At 36.8% G+C, this 25,487-nt stretch overlaps 1 protein-coding gene across 6 annotated transcripts in view; it reads right to left on the bottom strand.

The window, feature by feature from the left end:
• Positions 1–25,487, bottom strand: part of MRE11 (MRE11 homolog, double strand break repair nuclease) — a 61,397-nt gene that overhangs the window by 16,948 nt on the left and 18,962 nt on the right. For 5 of the 6 annotated variants that reach the window (XM_017654645.3, XM_073215837.1, XM_037010985.2 and 2 more), the window contains 7 exons: positions 24,199–24,279; positions 20,682–20,808; positions 18,206–18,306; positions 16,541–16,714; positions 10,393–10,455; positions 4,981–5,200; positions 3,956–4,039 (listed from right to left, as the gene is read on the bottom strand). In XM_017654645.3, coding sequence (XP_017510134.1) covers positions 3,956–4,039; positions 4,981–5,200; positions 10,393–10,455; positions 16,541–16,714; positions 18,206–18,306; positions 20,682–20,808; positions 24,199–24,279 — 850 coding nt within the window. The remainder of the gene's footprint in view (positions 1–3,955; positions 4,040–4,980; positions 5,201–10,392; positions 10,456–16,540; positions 16,715–18,205; positions 18,307–20,681; positions 20,809–24,198; positions 24,280–25,487) is intronic. The other variant, XM_073215839.1, reaches the window with a different exon arrangement.

Here is a 25,487-nt window from a genome sequence, read left to right as displayed (position 1 = left end):
GGGAGGGTGGGTGGGGAGGGAGGGAGAAGGGGACTGAGGGGTATTATGTTTAGTACACATGGTGTGGGGGGATCATGGGAAGAACAGTGTATCAGAGAAGGGACATAGTGGATCTCTGTCAACTTGCTGCACTGATGGACAGTGACTGCGTAGGGGTATGAGTGGGGACTTGATAATATGGGTAAATGTAGTAACCACATTGTTTTTTCATGTGAAACCTTCATAAGAGTGTATATCAATCATACCTTAATAAAAAATTTCTGTATCTGTTCACTATAAGCTAGGTTATTCAGACAAACACCTCTGCTGAAAACAAACAGCTACATTACATCAAATGCTAAAAAACAATCAATGTCATTAAAGAGCTGATCACTTAGTAAAGAATTAACACAATAAAACTGAAGAAAAATTAGAACTCAGAGAGGCAAGCAGAGTCCTATTCCCTGAGGACACCTGCTGATCTGGGGAAACGTCAATACTGGTTCTGACAGTTCTGTAGGAAAAGGGAAAGAGCTGCCACAGGTCAAGGCCTGCTCGAGGTGGGGAACCTAAAGCATTTCCTCCCTACCTTAAGCTGGGACCCCAATAGTTAAGAAGAGAAGCAAATGTAAACAGGATTTTACAAGTATATGTCACCTGGCTAGTCTTCAAGTCATACACTTAAATGTAGTTTAAAGTGGTCTAAGATTTGTGGTGTTCCTAGAAGCATAGAGAAACAAATATGAAACTTTTCTGAAGGAAGACATCTTCCTGCTTTATCTCAAATTATTCCTGTTGGTAATTTTTTAAAGACAATAAATAACAATGCATGCAAGGAAATGAGTCACAAAAGTGAGAACCAACAGAAAAAGAAATATAGAAGCCAAAGACATTCAGACACAGAGTTACTGGATGCACAATATGAAACAAATGTCCTGACTATGCACAGACAAAAACCAAAGACAGCCTTAAAAACATCTGTGGGGAACTTTAAAAACTATCAAAAATGACATAGTATATTTTAAAAGAACCAAGTACAATTTCTACTCCTTTCCCCCACAAAACATAAAAATTAAAAATTCAGTACACAGTGTTAAGAACACATGAGTGATTGGAAGATTGATCAGAAAGAACTACTCAGAATGTAGCACAGGAAGATAAAACAGAAAATACAAGAGGAGTTAATAGTCATGGGAGAACAGAATGAAAAGATCTTATATTTATTTAACTGAAGACCCAGAAGAAAGGATAAAAAAGAAGAGTGTAGAGGTAGTATCTGAGGGATTAACAGCTAAGGATTTTCTAGAAATGATGAAAGACACCAATTCAGTTTCATAAAGCCCAGTAAATCCTAAGAAGTATTAGAAAAGAATCCCATATCCTGATTCACCATAGTGAAACTGCCAGAACACCAAAGACAGCTTGCTGGATGGAAAATAGACTACTTAAAAACAAATAAATAAATAAACCAACAAGCTTCACTAATACCTGATTTCTTAGCAATAACAATGGAAACACAAAGACTCACTTGAAAAGATTAGTTCTCCTGGTGTCAAGGAAAGCTTCACATGAAACAAGCCAGGATAAAGGTGGGTAATCTTTGCCTCTGTGTTGCACACTAACCAACTTTTGGTGGTTTAACATGTAAGTGTACATATTTTATTCACTTCCCTCTTCTATCTCCCTATTTTGTCCTTAAAAAATAAAAGTAATAGCAATAACTAACATTTGATTAAAATAACCCATATGGTAGAGATTGTTGTTCCAGTTTACATGTAAACAAAGTAGGAGAGTGAGTGACATGTCCAGAGTCACACAGTTGAATGTTAAGTGTTTTTTACATGTTGAATTCACACTTGATCCTTTACCATGATACCTTTTCTCTTTTTTTCCTCCTTTGCTTTTATCTTAGTCCTGCCAAGAATGGAACAAACTTTCCTGAACGCCATTTCCTAAATGGCAACAAAGACAACAGGCTTTTGAAGTCAAAAGTTAAGAATCTCAGCTGGCTCTCCTCAAGCACTGAACATCCCTATGCAAACATGTAGCAACAGAACTTTGGATAGGAATTCATTTAATTAATCTGATGTGTGTATCCTTTCTCCAGTGTCAGTTGTCATCCAGTAAATGTCTAAAACCTCCTTTCATGGGGTCACAACTCCCTTCTGAGGTGGTTTACTCCCCCTTCATATTAATTAGATAGGTTATTCTATATAATGCAGTCTCCTCTACTGAGTAGCAGCAGCTGGGTCTCTAATATTACCTCACTCTGGAAACTAGTATAGTGGTTAACCACTGCTTCTGGAGTCTACAGAAAGTGGGATTGGAATCTAAGCTCTAGAATTTATAGTTGTGAGACCTGGGGTAATTTGCCTGTCCTTTTGAAGTTTCAGTTCTGTTCTGGAAACAGGGATGATATAAGCACCATCCCATATTGCTGTTGAGAAGCATGATGTAACTGTTTCATAAATATTAGCTACTATTAGTACTTCCAGTGGTTTTATCAATCTAGGGCAAATTCCTTAGCTCAGCTCCCTCATCAATACAATGAGTAGGCAAAGCTGTTCTTAAATCTTGCAAGTCTATTTTATCTTATATTAAACGTAAATCTCTATGCTTCTAGCTTTTTCCATCTATCCTTATTGGGCTAGTAGGTCTTAATCTAGAGCCCATAGATGGGCATCATGGAGATCCCTGAATCCTTTGAAATTCAGTACAACTGCATCTGAGGACCTAATTAAGAGGAGACATAGCTTTCTTCAGATTCTTAAGAATCCAGAACTCAAAACAGATTTAAAACCACTTTTCGGACTGTACAAATCAAATGTAGGCCATCTTTCACAACAGAAAGTTTACGTGAAGACCTGAATTTTTCCCAGGTTAGACACCCCAAGTTTAGTCTATCATTTTTTACATTGTATGGTTTCTCTTTTCAAGGATCATACATAGTTGATTTCCTTCTTGAAATATAGTCCCAAAGAGGAGCACAGTACTCTGGACATGATGCATTGAATTCAGTACAGAAGGAGAGCATTCTTGCTATATAGATACACTACTGCTATTAATATTGCTTAAGATGTTACTAGATTTGGACAGCTGGGTTGACCTGCACAACTCTTACTGATCTGAGTCTTTTTTACTTGGGTAGCTGCTAAAGTCACACACCTTTCACAACTCTTTTTACAGCTGCCCTTTTGATTGTAAGTGCCCTTTATATTTTGCCCTTGATAAATTTCATCTTGTGAAATTTAGTCCAACTTTCCAATCTGTCAACATTAATTCTTGCTATAAAAGTTAGACAATAATTTACCTCAAATAGGCAAGATAATGCAAACAAAATACATAAGGATATACTTAACGCTACGTAGAAAAAATATTACCATACCACCTATTTTAACATGTACTTTCATAAATGTTACTAACAACTTACAATGATCTCAAAGCCATAATATTAAAGTTTATTATAAACTTATGATTAGTTTATAAAAATAGGCCCTCTTTGAGGCCAATTTTTAGACAATTAAACATACAAAAATTCATTCAGAGAATCCTAACTGTAACTTCCCTTAAGTACAGCTCACCTGACTCCTCTATGCTAACAGCAGAGATACACAAAAGCAGCGTGAGGAAGGCAAATGGTACATGAAGAAGCAGGTCCTTCTCTCTTGATCATTAGCGATACACTGACCAACTGATGCACTTTTCTATGTCTATGTCTTAGTGATTCCTCTATAAAAAGGATAATCAAATCTGTCTAAAAGTAAGGGAGTGGAAAAAATAACTTTAAAGCTCACCCTCTTCAATGGATCTGATGAATAGCAAAGATCTTTTAAAGAATAATTTACCCTGTGATCCTAATAACCTTTTGGACCCCTCAAATGGCAGTATCAACCAATGAGGTTTACTAACGGCGATTTCCTAGGCCTTCCTATGTTAGAATTTACACAGTTAAAAATCATTTGCTGCCTATACTCACCATCTATAATAGACATATATCTAGATGTCGACGTACTGGCCTTTGAATTTCTGCTTCGAGTAGAAGTCTCCAGACCAGTGCCTCCTGTCAGAATAAAGAACGGTCAATATGCAGTTCCAGCAGTAGCTAAGGTTTTGCTTTAAAAAACCACCAACATGAAATGTAAATAAAGTTATGTTGAAACATAAGTTTACCTGTGAAAAGATATCTATAGCAAGAAACATCTAGTCCGATCAATTTTCGAAGACTACACTTAAGTCACATTTAGTTCATATTGTTTCAAGTGAAGTTGAAGGGAACAGTTTATAAATTTAAGGATAATGAAAATAATTCTCACTGGAAGATAAGGATTTCTCTCCCTGCAAGTTTTTAATTAAAATACTAATTATTTTATCAGCTTAACACTCCTATGGATACAGAATTTAATAAAAACAATTTAAAAAATATTCCGAGGTATGGATTTATATATAATGCATCAGGAAGACCAATTTTCTACTACTTGGACAATTCAATGACAATAGTGTCACTTTAAATACAATGAAAGCACATAATAATTACTTCAAGAACTCACATTGTTTTGGGGTCGTTTTTTTTTTAATGGATTTTATGAAGCCACTTTCTAAGACGGTGGGCATTTGTATCTTAGGACAGTAACAAAAATGATTATTTTTATGATCTAGAGTTTCCTTCCTGCTGCCCACAGCCATTAGCTAGCCATTTTCCTCAGCAGCTCATATTTTTCCCTATTACTTTGTACATGTAAAGTAACTATGACATTAAACCTGCCCAAAAGTTACTGTGTAAGAGACAATGAAGTAAAAAATAAGTGTTAAGAGCAATTAAAACCCTATGTGCATGTGGCCATTCAAAATTTATTTAAATACTTTAAAGATCAACTTTATACATTATAAAAACAAAAATATAAAGGATGGTGTAACTCAATTCTGAAAACAGCAATACAATTCTGTATTTCCTACTCAATTGCCAATTCTGAATCTGTGTGAAAGGCAGGACTCAGTGTTAACCTCTTCCCCTCTGAGACTCTCCTCTTGAAGCAGAATTCTGTCCTCGGCCTCCTCTTCGACCTCTTCCTCGGCCTCTTCCTTTGTTGGCTGTGGCGGCGAAGCTATCGTTCGAGTCATCAGCCATGTGTTCTGCCAGATCTATACTCATAAGGTCGTCAGCACTGAAGGCGAAAGCGGAGTCCTCGGACTGAGATCTGAGGGCTCTGGCCCTGGTCATGGCCTGAGAGGGATGAGGAGGAGAAAAACACACTGGTAGGTAATGCAGCATCCTAAGTCATGAATCTGGTCATTCAGATGAACGATTATCAAACTGTCCACAGTATTATTTTTCTTTAATCATGCTACAAAAATGTAGAACAGGAGAATTACCTTCCTGCACCCATCAAATCCAATTGCTATGATTTGTAAGATCAACTTACAACACTACCTAAAAGTGAGACCTCTTGAAAAGGTTTGCTAAGGAAGATAAACTTTTGGAACTTGGGGGAATATTAGCAATCACCCTTAACTGAACACCATTTGTAAAAAACTGCCATCATTTGAGCTACTCCATGCAAATGGGGCTCTTAATAATAAAAAAAAAAACTTACAAGAGCTGCTAGCTGTGGGTGATGAAATATTAGGATGTTTTTATTTTTTCTTTTTGAACATTATTAATTTTCTACAATATACTCTTTCTAAAATACTACTTTTGTAATCATAAAAACATGAGTAATAATCTACTACAAATATATGACAAAAAAAATTAAGTTGAATATATAAATTAAAGGCCTGGAAAAGAATAAAAGCCTTAGGACTAAGAATATGCCACAAATTTTAACATAAGAAACCGTCTAGAGAAAACAAGTTTGAGACTTAATGAAATATTTTAACTCTGAAATGAGTCCAGGTTTTTCAATTAAATATAAAATTAAAGGGGTTGTCCTGATCCCTTCCCTTAAACCAATTAAAAGGTAACAAGAGAATAAGAAGTAAGACTAAAATAAAATTGAGAATAAGAGAAAATATATTTTCAATAAAATTAGAAAATAGCTCCAGCCTCAAAACATAAAATCTATGAAGAGTTTAATGGATATAATGAATATTTGACTTGGCTAAGGGACAAGGTTGAGAAGAGTTCCTCCAGGTAGTGTAGAGCTCTCCAAAACTGATTTATAATTCCCAAGGGGCCATGACAACAGTCTCTCTTGCTTGGAATGAAAAGTTCTGGGTCTAAGACATGGGTAGAGCCTTTTTAAGCTCTCCATAACACCAGCAGTTGAAGGAGAGGCAAAATGAGATGAGAACAAAGCAGGCAGGGTACTGGTAGGTGTCAAGTGGGAGGTGGAAGGTGGGAGGCAATCCAGCCTTGTGATCACCTTAGCTTAGGCGAACCAACACCTAAAACACTACATGAAGGGCTCAACATGGCACTCATCATTACAAGAAAAAACTTTAGGGAATACCACAACAAATATAAAGGAAAAGAGCAGAAAGGATTTCAACTCATCTTTCTTGTTCCAGATGAAGTACGGCCAGTCCTCATCATTCTTGGTTTCTGTAATTGCAAATTCACCTATGTCCCAAAATTTATTTGTAATTGCAAGAGCAATGCTCCTGATACCCTCGTGTCATTTGTGGACATGTGCAGAGTGGCAACAATTCTGAGTTGTCAGACACACATTATTCAGATGAAACTGAATAATGCGATACTCTGCCTCTCTGTTTCTGCTCTTGTACTTGAAACAAGTGTCCTGTTTTTTAGTAATTTAGAGCCACGTTTTTTACATTTTTGTGCCTTTGGTTGGTGATTTTGTTGTTTCTAATACCACCCCTGTGTAGTGCTGAAGTGCCACTGAGAGCTCCTAAGTGCAGGAAGGCTGTGAGGGCTGTAGGTGCCTTTGAAGGTAATACATGTGTTAGATAAGCTTCATTCAGGCATGAGTTACAGGGCTGCTGGCCATGAGTTCAATGCAAATGAATCCATAGCAGATATTAAATAAGTTGTCTTTAAACAGAAAATCAAATGAAAAAGAGAATGTACTGATTAGCTGACAAAAATTCTATAACCAGTGGCTGGTAGGGATCTAATGCTGTATTTCCCCTGGGAGCAATATGGTTCAGGATTCACTAATTTAGCGTTTGCAGTGACTTTATAGAATTTAGCTGCATGAATAACAAGAACGAGGGTATCTATTTTTTAAAAAGTAGATTTAAAATAAAAAAGGAAACCTAAATTATGTAATAAGATAGATCTAATCAATGTATTTTGAACTTTACAACACTGTGAAAATGAACAATATACGTTTTAACTGATAATGGAGTGCTAAGAAAAATACCAATAGATTCTAAGTTGTAAAAAGCGTATTATTATACTGCCTAATCACCATGCAGTAAAATTAGGAATTAATAATAAAGCAAAAACCTGTGCTTCCAAACTGCAAAACAAAACTAAAATATAGAATATCTAGAAAATAATAATAAAAATACTACATATCAAAATATATAAAACAACACAGTGCTTATAAAGAAAGTCTACAACCTGCTATATAAGAATAAATGACTAGGTGAATTTAGTATTCAAAGAGTTAGAAAAAAATAAAACCTACCCAAGGAAAGTATTGAAAAAGAAATCAATAAAGATTAAACTGAAAATTTATAATTTTAAACAAAAGTCCATTGGAATCAGTAAATCTAAGAACTGGTACTTTGGGACAAAACCACACTGATAAAAAATCACTAAATAACTTAATAAAAAGGATGAAAAGACAAATATATGCCATTAGAAATGAAAATGGAGGGAAAAAAGATCCAAGGAAAATTAAAATAATCGTGACAAAATAATCTTCTCAATTCTAAGAAATTTGGAAAATAAATTACCTACACTGGTCCAAGAAAAGACAGTCTCAACAGACTAGACAGACAGTCTCAAAAGACTAATTATCGAAGAAAAGTTAGAGAAAATTGTTAGAACTACACCCCTGAAGAAAACCACCAGGAAGTTTCACAGATAAATTCTATCAAATCCTCAAAGAACAGATAATTCCACTGCTAGTTCAACAGTACCAGACCATAAGGAAAGCAATCTTCCAATTTCTTAGAAAGCCAGCATAACATGGTACAGGAAACTGACAAAGGACAGCATGTACAAAAAGAAAATTACCATCCTACTTATGAATATTAAAGCTGAAAAAGAGAATCCAGGAGCATATGGAAAAACCAGTACGCGCATTACCAGGGGGTTTACAAAGTGATACCAAGTATGGGTCGATAATAGAATGTTTTAATTCACCATATTAATAGAACAAAGGAGAAAAGTTCTGACAGGACTTGGAATGGTGGAAACATCTAGACTAGGTTCAAACTCCAGCCCCACCACATGGCCTTTAGTCTGATCTCAGGCTCCTCATTTGTAAAATGGAAACTCAAATAGTGTAAGTCATGAATGTAGCAAAAATTCAGTAATTACCATTTACCTTTCCACCTGAAAACAGTAATGAATGGAGCCAGGTAGGTAGTCAGTTCTTTTTTTTCCACTACATTTATTTAGGAGGACGACTGTTATCAGGAATGTTGAGAGTGAAATTTAGTGGATAGTGGTAGCTTTCAGTCTTGTAATTACTTCAGGCAATTAATGAAAAGCATGGTATGGGAAAAAACTGTAGCTAATACTGGCACTATTACTAGTAATGTTAGTTCATGTTGCAAAAATTTCCTATCTTACTCCCTGGAGGTAGTGTAAGTAGTTCAAATGGAAGAAAGCAGTGAAATGACAACATGAGACATTCAGAAGATTGTGTAAGCATATTCTTTTTAAACGAAGGTTATTAATTGAGTTACTATACTGTTCATATTTCTACATATTCTAATGAACAAGGGTACAACTTTTGGGAGGTGACTTCCCACACAATAAACACAGAACATTAAACTCTTATCAAAACAGGGGAAAGAAAAAACATAACACTAAAAATACCACTTTCCTCTTCCTTAAAATTACACAGGTAAGTGGAATCATTGGATCCTAAAGTAGCCTGTATGGAATGAAACATGATGAAGTAAATCAGATGCACACTTGGAAAGTTTTATTTAAAAGAATAAGCCTTTCAGTCTGGCTCATGGCCCCTAGAGACGGTACAGCAGAACTATTTGACAAAAGAGTTTTTCCTATGTCAGGGTCTAAAGCTGCTTGCCATTAAAGCCTGTGGTATTACCTAGTAATCATGAAGAGATCAACTACTAAACAAGGATTCCTTTAGAAGGGTTCAGGGGGGAAAAAAAGCAGATTGAGGGTCCCCGTCTCCTTAAGCATCATTCTTTTCCTTTTTCGTAACATCTCAGGTACTGACTTTTACCTAAGGGGTGTACTTAAAACAAGGCAAAAAATAACTATAGTAGGAGCAGTGGGGGAGGGATCCTATTAATTCTTTTTTTCGGGTAGCAGAGAAAACAATGGAACTTGTGAAAGTTAGTTTGAAGTCTATGTCAAGTACTTCAACTTGTTCCGATTCACCACCTGTGAGCTACAGTTCTGAGTTATTTAGGATAATGATAATGGAATAGTAGGATACTTATATTAATTCAGTGAGACTGAAACTTCAGGACATAAGATTTAATATTTTCTTTCTACATATATGTCCTGTCTCACCTACTAAACTGAGAATCTCTGATGGACATGGATCATACCTTTTTCATATTTGCATTCCTAAGAATTAAAAGCAAAATGGCCAGACAGTAACAGAAGTACAGTGTCTGCTGAATGAAGCAATCAAGACAAAATCCTAACAGTAAATAATTGATAACTTTTAAATACTAGATAGCAATCTAGTTTTAACTAGGAAACTAGTGTTTTAACTAAGGAAAATTAGAAAATAGGAAAACATATTTCAATCATGAATTCATCAAGTACCAGACAGAGGCCCAGAATTTAAGTAAATAGTTGCTAACCAAAGTTCCTAAACTGCGGAGATGGAGAACAGACAGACTATAGTGATCGAGCTAACTTCAACATTTGAGAAAGACCAGCAGATGCTGTATATTTACCTACGGTAATATTGCTAACCAAAAAAACTAAGTTTCTTCCTTTTTGCCCAAAAATAGTATCAGCTTAGTAGGGTAAGATTTTATTTTATACTAGTAAGATGCTCTGAAAAGTAATTGTGTATTATTTTGATTAGTAATGGCTCTTACTGTGTATGTCCCCCCACCACCATCCAACACATAATTAAGTTTTAGACAAGAGTAAAAGAAAAAAGAGAGTGACAGCAGGCAAAATTATTTGTAGGCTGAACTGGAATAAACCAAAGGCACCTATCTTCAGCCATTCTGTGCTCAGTTCTAGCCACCTAACCTAAGCCCTGTGGAATGACTAAATAAACTTATTTATTTGGTTTAACAAACTGACATATAAGTATAGGAATTTACAGCAAAAATTACCTCTCGAACTTCATCATCTTCTTCATTAGTATTTTTTTGTCTGCTTTCTCTGAAACGACGTACCTGTATTAAAACAGAGTATATCAAAAGCATGTGACTTATCCTGTTATGTAAATATAAAATAAGAGACTACAGCTGATTAAGAAATGCTTTCCATTACAAAAATAAAACTTGGAAATTTAAGTATAGTTTTGTCTTACAAGTGATTATTTTCCCAGTGACTTACATTAAAATTTCAGAAATGCACTCTAAAATATATCTATGTGCCCTAAGAAAAACTGTATTACCTGTGGCCAAAATGTTCCATGTCACTGAAAAATAATCTGTCAGACTGCAGAGGAAAAAATTCTAATATCCTATGGGTGTTATGCTTCAGTAAAATAGGTGAAAACAAAAATCTCTCTTTTAAAATGATTGAAATATTTATTACATTGCTCAAATCATTTTTATGCACTAGGCTGCAAGACATCCAGGAAGCTCTCTGAAATGGTATCTGAGCTATATGAGTCTCTGAAGATCTGTTTTAACCTGCCAGCTACCAAATGCTCACTGTTTGCTGACCATGGTCCTGGAACCAAGAGGAATACTAAAGACTTTTTTTAATGGGTCCTGCTCAACCAGGCTCTTAAAATATAGCTAAGCAATTACAGATAAACTCTATTTACTTAGCAATTTATTTAGCACACATGAAACACGCACACACTATGTGCCCGGCACTACTATAGAAATTGGCAAAACAGTAAACAAAATAGTTAAAATCCTACCTCCATGGAGCTTACACTCGTAGGTATATGTACCCAGTAATATGTTATATTGTTTTTAGGAGGCAGGTTGGATTGAGTTAATTTACAGCTAGATTGGGAAGACTCTATTCCCATCTCTAGAGAGCCTCGGGTATCCCCACTGCCAGATTATTTACTGAAGGGTTTCAACCCGCATAACCAGTCAGCGTGGCTTAATTACATGACCAGAGGGGCATAAATAATCTCTTGCAAACTTCTCACAATCTTGGTGTTTAATCCAGGAACCAATGTATGCAAATAAGGACATAGAGAGTTTACGCCTGCTGTCAGTTCCCTAAAGCCTGCATATGATCTTTTTCTTCTTGCACTGTATCCTCTGCCTTTAAATAAAAACCTTAAATGCATATGCTCCATGGAGTCTTGTGAGTCCTTTCAAGTATCTGAACCTGTGAAATCTTTGCAAACGGTGGTAAGAACTCACAGAAAAATAAAGCTGGAAGAGTGTAAGGAGTGCTTGAGGAGAGGTTACATCTGAATAGGATGATATGAAAGGCCTCAATGAGAAGGTAATATATGAGCAAAGATTTTAAAAGGCAGGGGATGAGTCTTGCAAATAACTGGGCGAAATCATCCCAATCAAAGGAAAGAATGTGAGCAAAGGCACCGAGGCAGAAGTATGCCTGGTATGTTTAAGAAACAGCAAGCAGGTCACTGTGGCTAGAGCAGAAATGATGGTAAAGAGAAAGCCAGTTGGAATAAGGTCTTGTAAGCAACTTTAAGGGCCTTTTTAGACAGGACTGACTTGATAGGAAATATACTAGGGTCACTGACAGCTGAATTGGAAGACAGAATGGTGGGTTGGAGGAAGACACAGGTAGAAACAGGAACAAATTTGGAGGTTACTGGAAATAATCTAGGTGAAAAATGGCAAAGCCTAGAACCCTTGGTAGTGGTGAAGGTACTGAGACGTAATCAGATTCCATATTCTGAAATAGAGCCAAAAGGCTTTCTAGACAGTCATGACACAGGTGACATAAAGAGAGGAATAAAAGGTGACTTCAAGGTTTTTGGCCTGGGAAACTGAGAAAATGGTGCTTTCCCGGAACACTACAGGGAGACCACGGGCTGAGTCAGCAGTTTGGACTGGGATATTAACAGTTTGAGATCTCTGTTAAACATCCAAGTTGAAATGTCTAGCAGGCCACTGGCTTCAGAAGTCTTAAGTTGAGAGGAGAGGTTTGGCTAGACTTTTGAAACTCATCACCAAACATATGGAATTTAAACCCAGTAAGCTGGAGGCGATTACAAGGGGTAAGTGCAGATACAGAAGGGGCCAAGCACTCAGTTCAGGGGACACTGGCTTAGGAGACTGGAGAGATGAGAGGAATCATCAATGGAGACTGAGAATACGCACAGCGAGATAGGAAGAAAACAGGAGTGTGGGGTCCTAAAGCTAAGGGGTCCTAAAAGCTAAAGGGAAAAAGGTTTCAAGGACCGGTACAATGAGATTTAAGATGAGAATGGTAGTGGATTTAGGATGCGGGTCACTGGTGACACCTCGACAAAAGTGGCTTCACTGGAATGAAGGGGCCAAAATTCTCAATGGTTTGCACTTAAGGGAAAAAGGAGAAGAACGAGGGCAGCAAATACAGAAAACTCTGAAGCAATTCTGCTATAAAAGAGGAAGAAATAAAGTAGCAGCTAAATGGAAATGGTCTAGAATTTTGTTTTTTAAGATTAAAGAAGTAAAAATGCTTGTTATGATTCAGCAGAGGGGGGAATTTACAGGAGTGATTTTTTACAAAGCTGACAGGGCACTATTACAAACTATGTGGTCGAGGTGGTGTAAGATATACCACAAGCGCAAAGGCATTCACAGAAGAAAAACATGAGTCAGAGCAAAAATACTGAGTAGTCTCTCTGTGCTGGCTGTGTTCTGAGGACTTCATCCGTACTAATTTTTTAACCTTTCACAAAAATGGAGGTTCTGTGATTATCCCTATTTTATGGATGAGGAAACTGATGTTCAGTAAGGTTCAAAAACTCACTACTCACCACTACTGCACAGGTAGTAAAGGTTTTGATTTTGCACACAGAGTTGGTTCCAGAGTCCATGCTCTGTCTGAGCCACCATGTTTCTCCTCTGCTACCCGCCACCCCGACCTTCTCAGGAGCCATGGTATCACTCTGGGTAGGGATGGTCATGTTTTTTGGTTTTCTGTTTATCTGCTGTTGTTGGTTTTTTTCTTAAAGCAGTTCTAGGTTCATAGCAAAACTGAGAGGAAGGTACAGATTTCCCATATACTCCCTGCCCCACACATGCATAGCCTCCCCTATTATCAACACCCCCCACCAGAACTGGTACATGTTATAACAGATGAACCTATATTGACACATCATATCACTCAAAGTATGTAACTTACATTAGGGTTCATCCTTGGTGTTGTACATTTTATGGGTTTGGACAAATGAGTAATGAATGTGTTCATCATAACAGTATCACAGAGTCATTTCACTGCACTAAAAATCCTCTGTGCCTGTCTATTCATCCCTCCCCCTGCCTTCAGCTCAACTCCTGGCAACCACTGTCTTCTTACTGTCTTTAATTTTGCCTTTTTATTGTAACTCGGAATCATCCAGTAGGTAGCCTTTTCAGATGGTCTTCTTTCAACTTAGTAATATGCATTGAAGGTGCCCCCATCAATCTTTTCACACACTGATAGCTTTTTTTTTTAGCACGAAATTTAACATTACCTTACCTGGATATTTCCAGTTATTTATCCTTTCACCTATTAAAGGGCAGAGTGGTTGCTTCCAAGTTTTGGCAATTATGAATAAAGCTTCTCTAAACATCCATGTGCAGGCTTTCATGTGGATGTACGTTTTTCAACATCTCTGACTAAATACCAAGGTGCATTAACTGCTGGATCACACGGTAAGAGTACACTAAGTTTTATAAGAAACTGCCAAACATTCTTCCAAAGTGGCTGGGCCATTTCACACACCCACCAGCAATGAATCAGAGTTCCTGTTGCTCCCATCCTCACCAGCATTTGGTATTGTCAGTGTTCTAGATTTTGGCCATTCTAATAGGTATGTAGCATTACAACTCATTGTTTTAATTTGCATTTCCCTGATGACACATAATGTGGAGCATCTTTTCTTATGCTCACTTGTCATCTGCATATCTTCTTTGGGGAGGTCTCTGTTAAGGTCTTTGGTCCATTTGTAAATTAGGTGGTTTGTTTTCTCACTGCTCAGTTTTATGAGTTCTTTGTAAATTTGGGATAACAGTCCTTTATCAGATATATCTTTTGTAAGTATTTGCTTCCAGTCCATGGATTTTCTCATTATCTTAACATCTTTTGCTGAGTTTTTTATATTAATAAAGTCTAGCTAATTAATTATTTCTTTCACAGATCATGCCTTTGTGGTTATATCTAGAAAGTTACTGCAATACCCAAGACCACCTAGGTTTTCTCTTATGTTGTCTCTTAGGAGTTTTATAGTTTTGCACTTTACAGTTAGATGGGATAGTCATGTTTTATTTCTGGTACTTAACTGAGAAATCCATCCCTACTAAAATTTATGAACCCAATACACCCAGAGTCACAGAGTGAGTGGTTTTAGAGTGTAGTTTACCTACCCTAACTGCGAAAAGTACTTGGCATTGAATATTACTAGGTGTACAATGATACCGTAAGGTTTTAAGAGAACTATGTTAACTAAAGCACTAAAATCAAAGTCAAAGAGAATGGTTTTTAAAAAAGAATGTTATTCAAAGCAAAACAGAAGGAACAAAAAAGCAACAGACTCATAGACATGGAGAAGGGATTAGTGGTTACCAAAGGGGAGGAGTTGGGAGGGTGGGTGGGGAGGGAGAAGGGGTTGGGAGGGTGGGTGGGGAGGGAGAAGGGGATTAGAAGCACTATAATTCACAATCACAATACAGGCAGGTCACTGGGACAGTAGTACAACACGGAGAAGACAATTAATGACTCTATATAATACCTTACTACACTGAAAGACAGTGACTGCAATGGAGGGGGTGAGGTCTTGATAGTATGGGTGAATGCTGAACCACTGTGTCATGTATGTGAAACCATCATAAGATTGTGTATCAGTGATATTTTAATTTAAAAAAAAGGGACCTTGAAAGAAGGTTAAAAAAAAAAAAGAATGTTGTTTTGTTCTTCCACTTAAGAGGGAATCTGGAAAATACAGAAAATGATCACCTATAATCTCATTACCTGAATATAATCACTGATAATGTTTGGAATATTTTCCTCCGTTCTCTGCATGTACATAAACACTAGCATATAAAATAAAAAAATCAATGAGATCAAATTGTATATAGTTTTTTATCTTGGAATTCTTTTCCCACTTAACATTGGAAATATTTTTCCATGTTCTTCAAAGGTGTATTTAGTGGGTGCATAGTATTTTAATAGTGTATATGTATCAACAACTATTTTACCAAAACATTTCTAAATTTGCCCCCACTGCAGATAACACTTCAAAGAAATTACACCATATACAAATCGCTACCTCACTATCGTCTTAGGAAAATTTCCCAGGGCTGAGTTAAAGGGCAAATCTTCTTAAGCCTCTTGATATACACTCCAAACTGCTTTTCAGCATGGCTGTCCAACCTTGATACTCTACCAGCAGCATACAAAATACTTTTCTCATATTGTTGTCACTTTGACAAATAAAAATACACTTAATTTGAGTTTGATTTTTGTAGGCTAAACACCACTTTCATATGCTTATTAGCCATTTGTATTTCTTTTGTGAACCACTTATTCATGTCTTTGTTCATTATTCTATTGAAATGTTTAGTATTTGTCTTAAGATTTATAAGAGTGCTTTGATATTGAGTATTTATTTACCTTTTCTTCTGCCCACATACAAATATTTTTTCCAGTATTTCCAAAAAAAGTCAATACCATTTAACTTTTTTGACAATATGACATGCAAACATTTAAAATTTCCATGTAGTCAAATCTAAAGAGCATTTCCTCCGTGATTCTTCCACGGCTTTTATGCCTACAATGTAGTTTCTAGATGAAATCCAAAATCTCAACCAAAATTTACTAAAAAATTGAAATGAGCAGAAATTTTCATCCTACAAGGTTCATTTTAGAGCACTTCATTATCTTCAAGAGAAGATATGGGGCACAAAACTAACACTTACTGGGTATCAATCATGTTTAAGACTGTTCTAGGCCTTTTTAAGACTTATTAGACCTTTTCTAATTTAATCCTCATTTTATCACCTTAATTTTACAGATGAGGAAACTAAACAAATCAGGCAAGTTAAACAGTGGTTTATCAGAAAGTAAGTCAGAGCTACTCTTCAGGACAGAGTACCTAAACAGACTTATCCACCCTGAATTAGTTACCTCTTCATCGATTTTATCTTCCTGGGCATCGATATGGCGTTCTTTAAGAAACCGCTGTGTTTTTTCCAACTGGTATTTCACTAACTCCTCTATGGCATCTTTTTCTTCCTTGTCCACAAATTCTTGTACTGCTTCACCCATTCCCTTTTCTGTTAGAAGTGAGAGCTGCACATTCTGCAAGAGATACGAATCACTGGATGGCAGAAAATAGTATCTACTCTTTTTAAAATAATTTTTTATCAGCCAGGGATATTACAGAACCAGTACCAGGGAAAAGACAAAAATGTTATCTAGTGATTGAAAGGAAAACAAAACAAAATGAAACACTGGGCAGCGATTAAGCCTACTGATAAATATTAAGGGTCAGAAAAAGCAAAGACAAGAAATAGGAGTAGAGCCTAAGACAGGTGAAAATGAAGAGGCCTACCTGGCTGGGAGACAGAATTAGAAATGGCAGCTGATGATTAAGAGATTAGGTTAGCCAGTGTGGTAGGCAGAACAATGGCCCCGAACATATATCCACATCCTAATCTCTGCGGTCTATGAGTATGTTACATGGCAAAGGAGAATGGAGGCTACAGACAGAATGAAGCTGGCTGTAAAATCAGATTATCAGGGACTGTCCAGTGGGCCCAGGATAACCAGAGCATCCTTAAACGTGGAAGAGGGAGCCGAAGAGTCAGAGGGTGATGTAACTGGGGGAAAATGGCCAGAGAGACACAACAGTGCTGGCTTTGAAGGTGGAAAAGGGGCAATGAGCCAAGAAATGTGGGCAGCTCTAGAAGCTGGAAAAAAAAAACGTAATCGATTCACCCCTAGAGCCTCCAGGAAGGAACATAACGCCTCTGCTGACACCCTGACTTTCATCCAGTGAGATTGGTGTCAGAGTTCTGACCTACAGAACTATAAGATAATAAATGCGTACTGTTTTACAACACTAAGTTTGTGGAGATTTATTTCAGTAACAATAAGAAACTAATTAAACCAGATCTTAAAGTGGCAAATACTCATGACAGTATACTCACTATCCTATGGCTAATTCTGAAATTACATACACATACAAAATAAGTATCTCCTGGAATCAGACTTACGCATTAGAGATAAAAACAAACTAAGAGGATTAACAACATCAACAATAATAGGATAATAATAATATTGATAACTAATATTAACTAAGTGTGGATAAAATTGCAGTATTTCCAGAATCTCTTGCCTGGCTTTAGTGCATCTCCAAATCAATAGGTGTTTCCAAGGGGTGAAGAGTGGTAGTCCATCTCCATATCAAGTAACTACAAGGGCCAGTGAAGGACTGGAGAGGTGGGATGGAGTTTTTGGCTCAGCTGTGGCAGCAGGTCGAGAGAGACTCAGACAACTGCTTGTAAGCAATAAACGGGTTTCTTAAACTTTGTTTCTCCCTTTAACTGATTTCGGTTTCAAAGGTATTTTGCCCCGGGATTTTCCCCCGGAGTTACACTAATCACTTATTTTTCTTGATGTATTATAACTATAAATGAATGTAACTGTCACTTTACTTACTCCACAAAAACATTTTCAGGATCCCTTTTGTTTATACTATCAATTATATATATATATATATATATATATATATAACCTGTTGTTATAAGATAGCAACTATTCAAATGTGGACTGTAATTAAGAAATTACCTTCTCTGCAGTTTGAAAATACTGTTTTACAAGGTCTTCTACCCTGAGAGTTGTTCCTTCTGAAGGTTTTGTGATGAATTTCCCAAAGTTGATCTCTTCTCCTAGAAAAAGGAAGTCCATGAAATATGTAGGAACTTCTACTATAATGTTAAAGTGACCAAACTTACAGCAGTTTGCTGTCAGTGGAGGAGATATGGCCAAACTTTATCCACTGCCAACTTGCTTAATGTGGTAAATTTTGAGGCAAAAACATGACTGAGCTTTTTGCCAGCAGCCACAGTCCTTTCTCCAAAGTCTGAATTTTTTTTTTTTTTTGTATCTCCAAGTAGTGTGTCTCCTGCACCACAGAGTGGTCCACAGACCCTGGGGGGACCCTGAGACTACTTCAGGGGGTGCTCAAGGTCATTAAGTTTCATAACAAGACAATTCCATAACAATACAAAGATATTATTCACCTTTTCCACTATATTGGCATTTGCTCTGATGATACAAAAGCAATCATGGGTAAAGCTGCCGGTGCCTCACGATGAGTCAAGGCAGTGCTCAGAACTCTACTAATAGTGACCAACACACACTCACAGTTCAAAAAAACCCAAAAAAGCCAGTTTCACATAAGATGTCCTTGGCAAAACACTATAAAGTGTTAATTAAATCTCAGCCCTTAAGTTCGTGTCTTTTTAATATTCTAGAACACAGATGTAATGTCTGCTGAATGCACTTTTGCTGCATTCCTAAGTGGAATGGTTGTCTCGAAAACAGTAGCTAAAGAATAAAAAGAATCCTGGGTTGAAAGTCAAGCTCTGCTCTGCTAATAACCTTTGTCAGGTTATTTTTTGTGCCAGGTTATTTATTATTATATATTATGTTATCACAAATATTAACTGGGTAGCACATGTTGGACCTGGTATTTGAAAACACAATGATAAAAAGATAGGATCCTTGCCCATGAGAACAATTACAATATAAGATGGTAAGTGCTACAACAGAGGCCAGAATAGAGAATAGGACACACAGAGAGGAAACTAATTCTCAGTTAAGGGTGAAAATAATGTTGTGATACCACATGCAGCTATTATTTGAATCAAGATTTGTAGAAGGAATACGATTCACTAAGCAAAAAGGGAAAAATAAAAATATTTTAGGTATATGCAACACTTTAAAGCGTAAAGAAGCAAAAAGCTTGGCGTGCCTGGTGCAAAGTGGTCAGGACAAGTGAACTAGAATTCTTTTTTGCATTTTAAGACAGTAGAATTCATATGACTCCATAAAATGATTACCACATTTTACTGGGCCAGACACTGTCAAGACCATTTACACACGGCACATTATTTAATCCTCACAACAATCCTAGGAGGCATAGTTATTAGCCTCATTTGACACACAAGAAAACTAAACAGCACAGCATCACATATTTAGTTAAGAAGCAGAGCTGGCCAAAACAACAAAAATGCTTTCAATTAAACACACAAGAAAGCCATTGTTTCTATTCAGTAATTCATGTTTAAACAAACAAGGAATCATTAGAACAAAACTGACAACTGATGTAATATAAGGTATAGTTCTGTATCCTGTATTCTTATGACTGCTACACCCATACAATTTCAAGGAATTGATAAGGATGGACAATTAAAGTAAACCACTATCAATTAAGCAATAATAAAATAGCATGGAAATGTAATTTTCTAATATGGACTTTTTTTTCCCCTTACAACCATATTCTATGAACTCCATGTGAACATCTGAATGACTGTTTCAGGCTGAATTTACAGCATACACAATGTGATTCTGATCATAATTTGACATTGAAAACAAAAGCCCATTAACTCCAGGTTAATAAAAACCTAGGTAGCTTACTTGTAAACAAGGACCATATATTTCGATGAAAATTCTCTAACTCAATAACTTCAAACACAATAACCTCTATATTTAACATGACCAGCTTTTCTTATGAAGAAGCACTATTCCAGTCAGATGACCTGCTTTGATAAATGCGAAAATAAGTGCAATTAGTTTTTATGAAATTTAATTGGAGATTACCCGATCATCAAAAACATCAAACTGTGAGGCACCTCTTATTTCAAAAGACCGGAGTCTTCCTAAATCACTGTATATTCTAAAGTTGAAATACTTAATAAGGCAAAATTTGAAAGTTTATTTTCCTGACCATTAATAATGTATAGTAAACAATAATTTCATTTTGAGCAATAAATCTCTAAGGTCTGTATGTGTCATTCAGCAGCACTGTTTAAAAAAATTACATCTGCAGAGAAAGACTTCCATTTTCTTATTGCTATCCACAGGTTTAAAAATGATTTATCTTATTTTTAGAAGAGATTAAATTATTCCAACTGTCGGTTTATTTGTCTAAGATACTAGAAAGAGTCATACTAAAACATTTTCATTATAATTTTTTTTAGTAAATACTGATTTACATAAACCCTATAAGATCATTTTTTAATTTGTAAAAATAACTTACCTGTGCTTTCCTTCTGTTCTCTATGCCTGAAAAAATAGATGACATCTTTTGGATTAGCTACCCGATCCACAAATTTCTGGCTGAAACGATGAACATTGAAAGGTTCAAAACCTCCACTATAGTTCACCTGGAAATAAAAAATAAACTATGAAGTCTGGGAAACAACCGTTTACCAATTTCAGTATTTATGCACAATACCTTTAAGAAAATTATGTTCCACAATTTGTGCTGTAGATCATGATGGTGTTATACCATTTATTCTGAGAATGTAAAGCTTCAAAGGTTTATAAATACTTTGTGAAACATTTGATGGAATCAAGATACAGCAAAAACTTCCCCAAGGTCAGAATGATTATATCCCCCCCATGATAACTAATAATCTAGGCACCAGGAATACCATCTGAAAAAGGGGGTGGAATTCCTAAACAAATTTTTTAACTTTCAAAACAAAGAAAATTTTACACCATAATAAAGTGCCAGCCCTGGATGCATTAGTTCACTGATCTACCATTTTAGGAATAAGCTTTCACAGTGGAAAAGAAAAAATGCCAGGAAATCCATGTAGGAAAATAATCAAATCTGTGAGATTTGATTAATGATTACCTTATAAGCACAGTACTAACAATCACTCTTAAGACATGCTCTTTTCTAAAGAAGACTATAGTGCTACAAAGACTTTAACAAAGAAAAATACTGTATTTCTTTTTAAGAGACATAATAGTTTTCTTAAACTAGCTGTTCTCAAGTGTGCTTTGGGAACCAACATACCATGGCACTGGCTGATACAGACTATTCCCTAACCACACAACTTACACTCTTTATCATCACACTCAGCACTGGCTTGCATTTTATTCAATTATTAGCTGTTTTTTATGTCTTTCCTCTCACCTCCACCTCTTGTAAGCTCAAGTTCAAAACCTCATCTGATTTATCACCATTGTATCTCCCTGTGTGCAGAACAGAAGGTACTCAATGAATGTTCTTTCACCTGATCAAAAAATTACTGAATGTCCTCTACTTGATACAATGTTTTTTTGGAATACTACTTACATGAAAATATCTGTTCTTTCCTTTGAAATTTACTGTGTCTAGGAAAAAGAATGCCAATTCTCTTAACAATTTATTTATATCTGGTTGGTTCTAGTGAGATTAGGCAGACATATATGAAAACATGGGATCTTCTGCACTGATCAAGAGAATGAGATGGTTCTCTCAAAGCAACTATGTATTCACTAAGCCATCTCTACAGCTGCCCTGTTAGGAAATGCTAAATGCTCAAGCTATAGGGTCTTCTCAAAACTCTTTAGATGTTTTAACAATTATACTCCAGCCTAGCTTAGTATATAATTTTCTGTTCCTAAGAGTCACAAAACTCATTCATTAAGCAAACATTATTAAGCACCCACAATGTGTTAGGTACTCTGCTAGGGGCCAACAATCACAAATAAAAGATAATCTTGGCTTTCAAGAAATTCATAAGCTGACTGGGAAAACAAACATGTTAATAGATAATATAGATAATTGCCAGCAGAATGCGAATGGTGCTGTGAAAAGTATGTTGCTCCAAGCAGACTGAGGACACAAAAGAAGAAGCCTGACTCTGAAGGGAAGTCAAGAAAGGCTTCTTTGAGGAGGGGAAGCTGTAAGTGGATGCAAAAGGAAATGATGGAAGAGAGAGAAATACACTCCACAGAGCAGATCAGCCTGGGCAAGGATGCAAAAGAATGAAATAAACTCCACTGGGCCCAGGGAACTTAACTTTTAGTCCAATACCACTAGAGCTTAGGAGGTCCTGACAGAAACAGGAGGTAGAAGCCAAAGAGATTGGTTTAGACCAGGTCACATAAACCTCTGAATGCCATGGAAGAGTTTAGACTTGTTCCTATTAGTGCTAAGGGACCATTAAAAAAAGACATATAAGATTGTGTTTTACAAAGATGATTTTGGCATTAGTGGATAGGCTAGAGGTGGGGAGAGGGGAAAACGGGAGGTAGAGTCAGGTAGGAAGTTACAGCTATAGGCCAGGTAAGATAATTAAGGTTCAACTATAGCAATGGCAATGGGATAAAGAGAAACTTACTATTAGAATATTTACTGTACACCAGCTCCTATTTAATTCATTGAGATGTAAATTTATGCACTGAAAACCAAAGGACAAGAGACCAAGTCGCTCAAGGTCATATGGCTAGCGGCAGAGCCAGAGCCAAACCCAGGCACTGTGGCTCTATGCTGTACTCTTTACCGCACTCTAGGGCTTCTCAATTTTTATGTGCATACAAATCTCCTGGGATCTTGTTCAAACGCAAGTCAGAGGGTTTGATGTAGGGCCTGAGATTCCGCATTTTAAAGAATTTCCCAGGCGATGCCAAAGCTGATGGCTTGAGGACCACACTTCTTGAGTACCAGGCTTCGGGAGGTCTCTTGGACCTCAACAAGGAGGCTTGAGGTGGACATAAAAATTTGGGAGTCATCACTCCACAGACGATCATTAAAGCTTTATGTCTAGACTGCAAAGAGGGCTAACTAAGAGATAGGATAACATAACTTGAGGGAGAGAATGCCAACAAGTGATTCAGTAGGATGAAAAAAGTCTGCTGGATCTGACAACTGAAGGCCATCTTTTCCACCTGAGATCATGGGGTCAGAGAGCTTTCATCATAGTGGACCGAGAGAGAGAATGACAGACGAGCAGGACAGGATACATATACGAGTGGTTTGGATGAAAGTAAGAAAGACAGAGTAAGAGCTAGGAGAAGGAAAGGAAACGGGGGCAAAAGAGGTCTCCTGTTACTTGTGTATTTATGATCATGATGGAAAATATAAGCAAGTTTACAGGCAGAGGAAGCACTTCCACCTTTTGGATTAATACTCTCAAATACTTATTAATTCTTTCAATATATTTATCAAGCATTTGCTATATGCCAGGAACTGTTCTGGGATCTTTGGAAACATTAGTAAACAAAATTCACAAAGTTCCATGCTTTCATGGAACTTAGTTTTGTAGCTGAGGATAAATAATAAACAAAAGAAATTATATATAGTAGGTTAAGAGGATGTGTCCCTGGGAAAAAAAAGGACAAGTAGAGGCAGGCAAATGAAATCAGGCTTGTTGGAGAGAAGATATGGGGCCGCAATCTTCCTTAGGGTGGGGCTTCACCATAGGAGGTGATCATGTGTGCACGAAGGAGGTGAGTGCCTCTGCTATGTCTGAGGAACTGCACGAAAGCAGGTGGGTGGAATGGAGCGAGAGGAGGGAGAACAGGGAAAGTCATAGTCAGAGAGCCAACCTATTAAATGTAACAACACACTGTTTAGAAAAGAAGAAAAATAAGGAAAAATGTTACACCCATCAGAATCCAACCATGGTTAGATCAAATCCTGACAGCTTTAGTATTCTTGCCCCCAGCAGTAGTTGCTCTTGTACTCTCCTTACTACTTTTCAAAAAAAATTCACATAAACTGTATAATACTATCCTCTGAAAACCTATAGAGTCTAATGTATCTAAATAAGACTTACTCGCAGTCGTATAAGAGGCTTCTCTGGCTGTTGAGAATTTCCCAGACGTTCCCGTTCAGCATTTTCAAGCATTTCTTCAATCTCAAAACAAAAATACTATCATGACTTGGGGGAAAGGAACTACTGACCCCTAGTGGGTACTGGATGTAGAGGATATCATTAAAATCCTACAATGCACGGAACAACCTTGCACAACAAAGAACTACACAGGCTAAAATAATTGTGCCAAGGTGGACAGACCCTTGGCTCCTGACCCAGGTCTGCCCATCAGTTCATTTCCCAGCTCCCTGGCTTTGGAGACTGGGTTTAGGGAAAGTACATGACTCGGTTCAGTGAAAGTGCTAGGGGTTTATCTGGAACCCCTGGGGAAAATGATTCTCTCAGCTAAAAGGAAAACATAAGTTTGTGGGCCACCATAGAAAAATGCCTTCCTCATAGCGATGATTAAGACAGAACCATCAGAGCAGGTGACATGGGACTAGACACAAAAACAGACGAGAGACCTGCAGTCTTCATTTGAGTCTCTGGATCTGGTCATCTTGAACTCAGCACACTCTTAAAAGCTTTTCAGTTACATGAGTTACATGTTGCTAGTAAAGATTTGACACTAGGCATGTTATTTAATCTAAGGTTCAGCTGTTCATTCTACAAAATGTGGATGGTAGAATCTATTCACCTACAGCATTGAGAGGATTAAATGCAAAATGGTATCAATGGTACCCAGAATATACAAGCAGTCAATAAACATCAGTGATAATAACTTTCATTATTCCTGCCTCATACGATTTTTTTATAAGAATAAAATGCAAAGCAGAAGTGCTAGTACAATCAGAACTGAGCAAATGCCCACAACTGATGTTATTAAGCTGTCAACTTACAAATTTTTAATGCATTCCCTCAACTTCAGTAATGGCTCTATAATTTCTGCAGAGGTTTAGGGGTGGCAATTTGCATGCAAGGGGAGGTATGGGACTTAGGCTGAAGCTATAAGGTGTATGGCAATAACATTTTAAGATTTAATTTGGGGTAGCTTTTAGGATGGAAGGGATGCCTGATGGAGATTCTCCTCATCCACCAGAGTACCCTGCAATCCCCTAGTCAAAGCAATCTTACCATCTGCTTTCATAAAAAGAATGAATAAATTATCCAATCAGGATAAAAAGAGAGAAAAGATTATGTATATGTTTTTCAGGAGGAAAGGAACTGGGAGAAGGGCTTAATTAAGCAAAGTTTCTACTACATATAACATTTCTCCATCTCCAAGATTTAAAAAACAAACAAACTTTGAT

This window comes from Manis javanica, chromosome 11 (genome assembly GCF_040802235.1).
Source record: "Manis javanica isolate MJ-LG chromosome 11, MJ_LKY, whole genome shotgun sequence".
Taxonomy (NCBI): domain Eukaryota; kingdom Metazoa; phylum Chordata; class Mammalia; order Pholidota; family Manidae; genus Manis; species Manis javanica.
This window is presented reverse-complemented; position numbering and strand designations above follow the sequence as displayed.